The 4,203-nt window shown below is 48.8% G+C and overlaps 1 protein-coding gene across 1 annotated transcript; it reads right to left on the reverse strand.

The window, feature by feature from the left end:
• Window positions 1-437: 437 nt before the first annotated feature.
• LOC123151868 (proline-rich receptor-like protein kinase PERK10) lies at window positions 438-1,782 on the reverse strand. The gene is made up of 2 exons (XM_044571509.1): window positions 1,576-1,782; window positions 438-1,484 (listed from the first exon to the last, which is right to left on the reverse strand). The coding sequence occupies exons 1-2, from the start codon at window positions 1,733-1,735 to the stop codon at window positions 697-699; spliced, it is 948 nt and encodes a 315-aa protein (XP_044427444.1). The 5' UTR covers window positions 1,736-1,782; the 3' UTR covers window positions 438-696.
• Between the last annotated feature and the right edge of the window lie 2,421 nt (window positions 1,783-4,203).

Consider the following 4,203-nt stretch of genomic DNA (forward strand, 5'->3'; position numbering starts at 1 on the left):
CAGCAGTAAGGCTGGTTGTAATGGGGAGTATCATATACTAGTATCATGCATAAAATACTAGTCTATGATACTACATCCCTAATGCATAGTATCATATGTTGGTATCATAGAAGACTATATTTATTGTCATGCATGACACAAAAGTAACACATCATTTAATATGATACGGTATCATGATATGATACTCAAGCCTCTCTTTCTTCATTTAATTCTATACCACTTCATCAAAATTGCTTAGTTGGCATGCATAACTAACTATGATACTCCCATTACGAACAGCCTAACTAACTAGCCAGTAACCATAAAAAATAGATAAAACGAGACACGAAAAACATGGATTTAACATGAAAACTTTGCAAGAAAAAACTATGAACCCACGAAGGCGCAATCCAGTATAACAGAAGAGTATTATAAGCACGAGACGACATGCCGGTTTTAGATGAGACTACATGAGGTATATATATATATGAGAGGCAATACATAACAATCTTTGGAGGACAAGTACACATCGACGCAACGTCCACACCGTTTGTACTATGTTAGTATAACACGATAGAATTTGGATCACTTCATCCCAAATAAAATTACGAGTCTACAGTATATACAGCCCAGTACAGGGAGAAGCCAAAGGGAAGCTGCCCAGTTTTTTCTCCGACGCTATACAATAGCAGTAGGATACTAGGATCTAGTTCGTACCTATGACTTCAGTCTGAAGGATGTCGTCACTTGGAACTGCCCAGGGCTGGGTATTTCGGAGGGCCCTGGGTGCACTGCTCTGGCCTCGGGCAAAGCGCTACTCCCCCTACCTGGCGGATCAGGAACTTGGTGTCCAACGCCTTCGCGCGCGGGGCGTGGTGGATCAACATCCCGCTGCTTAACATCTTCGTAGGTGCCGGAGGGAGGTTTCTCAGGCACAGGCTTAGGTGTGCTACATGAACCGTAACCAGGAGTAGCGTAAGCAGGATGTTCCTCAACAGGGCCCTCGTCAGTTGAACTGTCGGGAACTGGGTACTTAGGATGCTCCTCGGTGCACTGCGCAGGCTCGTCGCCGTCGGTCATGGCGCTACGCCCCCTAGCTGATGGATCAGGAACTGGGTGTCGAGGATCTTCGAAGATGCCAGCAGATACAGGTTCAGATGCGTTACATGAACCAGTATTAGGAGCTGGGTGTGTGGTGGGATCTTCGGGGGCGTCCAGATAAGCCTTGCCGGCTGCACTTTTAACGGCTGGAAGTGGAGGTCGACCCGGTGGATCAACAAGCCGGTGTCGAGGATCTTCAAAGATGTGAAATACAGGTTCAAGTGTGCTAGATGAACCCTGATCAGGAGTTGGGTGTGCACTACTAGGATCTTCTGGGGCGTTCGGATAAACCTTGCCGGCTACATCTTTAACGGCCTGAGGTGGGCGTGGGGGTGGGCGTGGCACCCCAGGGAGTGGGTGAACAACAGTCTCTTCCTGCTTGGTGCGTGGACGATCCGGCGGAGCTGCAAAACGTAATGGAGTATCTGTTAGCAATGGAACCGAAGGAGACGCGTGCGTGCAGGAAGCATTAATCTGTGCTGGTTACCATGCTACCTGGGGTCTGGACGGCTGCAGCGGCCGGAGGAGTATCAGCTCCTGGGATGGGCGGCGGCACGCTTCTGGCGGCGGCGGAGGAGGAGAAGAATGAGCTCAGCTGTGGCCTCCCGTGCGACACGAGCAGCACCAGGGAGCGCAGACGGGCAGCAAGCGCCATCCTCTCTAGGCAGAGGACAGGTTGGTTGGTGACGAATGCCTCCTGGGCCCCGGGATTATATGTTCATATATGTGTGTTTCAGTCTTTCAAATCAGTCATAACTCACGGAGGTTCGCACTCAGCGACGACCTTGACCTTGACCTTCGTCATGAGGAAGGCATGCGTTCATACCATGTATGTGATGTTGTCTGCGTTCACACGTTTGGAGGTATCTTGGCATGTTGACTCGTGCTGCCAATGATAGCCTGTGCAAATCAACCTGTGTTGGATGATTAGAAGGACAATGATATTCCAGCCCATCAAAGTTTAAATTCTACTAGTGCTCGCATTTATTCTGAAATAGGACTTGTGATGATGCGCGTTCAGTGGGAGGAGATGTTTCCGTCAATTATGAGGCGATTAAGGTGACTTTGTAAAATCTCAAGATGATATGCATGCTCAGTTTTTCGGAGGTGCTCATAGAGGTAGGGTATACGTGTGTGCATTCACAGAGGTGATTGTATACGCGTATATATGAGCGTCTGCGTCTATACTTTGTTAAAGAAAATAACCGAACGTGTGGCCCCTGCTCCTAGCCACCAACCCACCCCACGACACCACGGGTGGCCACTCCGGCCCCGGCATCCACAATTTAAGCCCCGAGCCACCGCCCCATGGCCTCCTCGACTTCCTCGATCAGGGGCGCCCCCGCGAGCTACACTGGCTGGAGGAGAGCCCATCCTCCTCTGTGAGCCCTCATCATTCGTATCATGTGGTGCTCTACAACGGTGCCCCTACCACCCTCCCGGCAATCGAGGTCACCCCTAGGCGAATCTCGCGCTCTGAGATCCAAAACATGTTGCCGGTGGAGGAGCCAGAGGATGGGACGAGTCCCATGGGAGACTGTTCGCATTCGCCAACACTAGAGCTCCCCTCATCAGCGTCGCCATCGCCCTAGCCACCACGCAATGCTACCACACTCGACGCAACCTCTGGCAAGACCCGCAAGGCCAGCGTCTTCTACAAGTGCCTCTACACCGGCCACCCTCGTTCCGAGTGCCGCTAGGATTGAAGGAAATATGCCCTAGAGGCAATAATAAAATTGTTATTTTATATTTCCTTATATCATGATAAATGTTTATTATTCATGCTAGAATTGTATTAACCGAAAACTTGATACATGTGTGGATACATAGATAAAACATTGTGTCCCTAATAGACCTCTACTAGACTAGCTCATTAATCAAAGATGGTTAAGTTTCCTAACCATAGACATTTGTTGTCATTTAATGAATGGGATCACAACATTAGGAGAATGATGTGATGGACAAGATCCATCCGTTAGCTTAGCATATCGATCGTTCAGTTTTATTGCTATTGCTTTCATCATGTCATATACATATTTCTTTGACTATGAGATTATGCAACTCCCGGATACCGGAGGAATGCCTTATGTGCTATCAAACGTCACAACATAACTGAGTGGTTATAAAGATGCTCTACAGGTATCTCCAAAGGTGTTTGTTGGGTTGGCATAGGTCAAGATTAAGATTTGTCACTCCGAGTATCGGAGATGTATCTCTGGGCCCTCTTGGTAATACACATCATAAGAAGCCTTGCAAGCAATGTGACTAATAAATTAGTTGCGGGATGATGTATTTATGAAACGAGTAAAGAGACTTGCCGGTAACGAGATTGAACTAGGTATGAAGATACCGACGATCGAATCTCGGGCAAGTAACATACCGATGACAAAGGGAATAACATATGTTGTCATTACAGTTTGACCGATAAAGATCTTCGTAGAATATGTAGGAGGCAATATGAGCATCCAGGTTCCGCTATTGGTTATTGACCGGAGAGGTGTCTCGGTCATGTCTACATAGTTCTCGAACCCGTAGGGCCCGCACGCTTAACGTTTGATGACGATTTTGTATTATATGAGTTATGTGTTTTGGTGACCAAATGTTGTTCGGAGTCCCGGATGAGATCACGGACATGACGAGGAGTCTCTAATGGTCAAGAGATAAAGATTGATATATAGGACGATAGTATTTGGACACCGAAAGTGTTCTGGGGGTACCGGGTACATATCAGGTCACCGGAAAGGGGTTCCGGGCAACCCCGACAAAGATATGGGCCTAATGGGCCAAGAGGGGGAACATAGCAGCCATCAAGGGCTACTGCCCCCCCCCCCCGCCCCATATGGGCCGCACCAGAGGAGAAAGGAAAGGGGGAAAGAGGGAAGGAAGGGGAGGGATTCCAAGTAAGATTCGGCCTACTTGGGGCGCTCCCCTTGGCTGCTCTCTCTCCCTCCCACCTATATATATATGAGGGGAGGGAGGCGCCTAGGACACACATCAACTTCTGTTAGCCGTGTGCGGCACCTCCCTCCATAGATTACACCCTCGGTCATATTCTCGTAGTGCTTAGGCGAAGCCCTGCGCAGATCACATCACCATCACCGTCACCACATCATTGTGCTGGCG

Source organism: Triticum aestivum, chromosome 7A (assembly GCF_018294505.1).
Source record: "Triticum aestivum cultivar Chinese Spring chromosome 7A, IWGSC CS RefSeq v2.1, whole genome shotgun sequence".
In the NCBI taxonomy this organism is placed as follows: domain Eukaryota; kingdom Viridiplantae; phylum Streptophyta; class Magnoliopsida; order Poales; family Poaceae; genus Triticum; species Triticum aestivum.

Coding starts and splice junctions, on each gene's coding strand:
- LOC123151868 (XM_044571509.1), bottom strand. CDS start 1,735: ATGGCGCTTGCTGCCCGTCTGCGCTCCCTGGTGCTGCTCGTGTCGCAC. Junction 1,485..1,575: donor TGCAGCCGTCCAGACCCCAG/GTAGCATGGTAA, acceptor TACGTTTTGCAG/CTCCGCCGGATCGTCCACGC.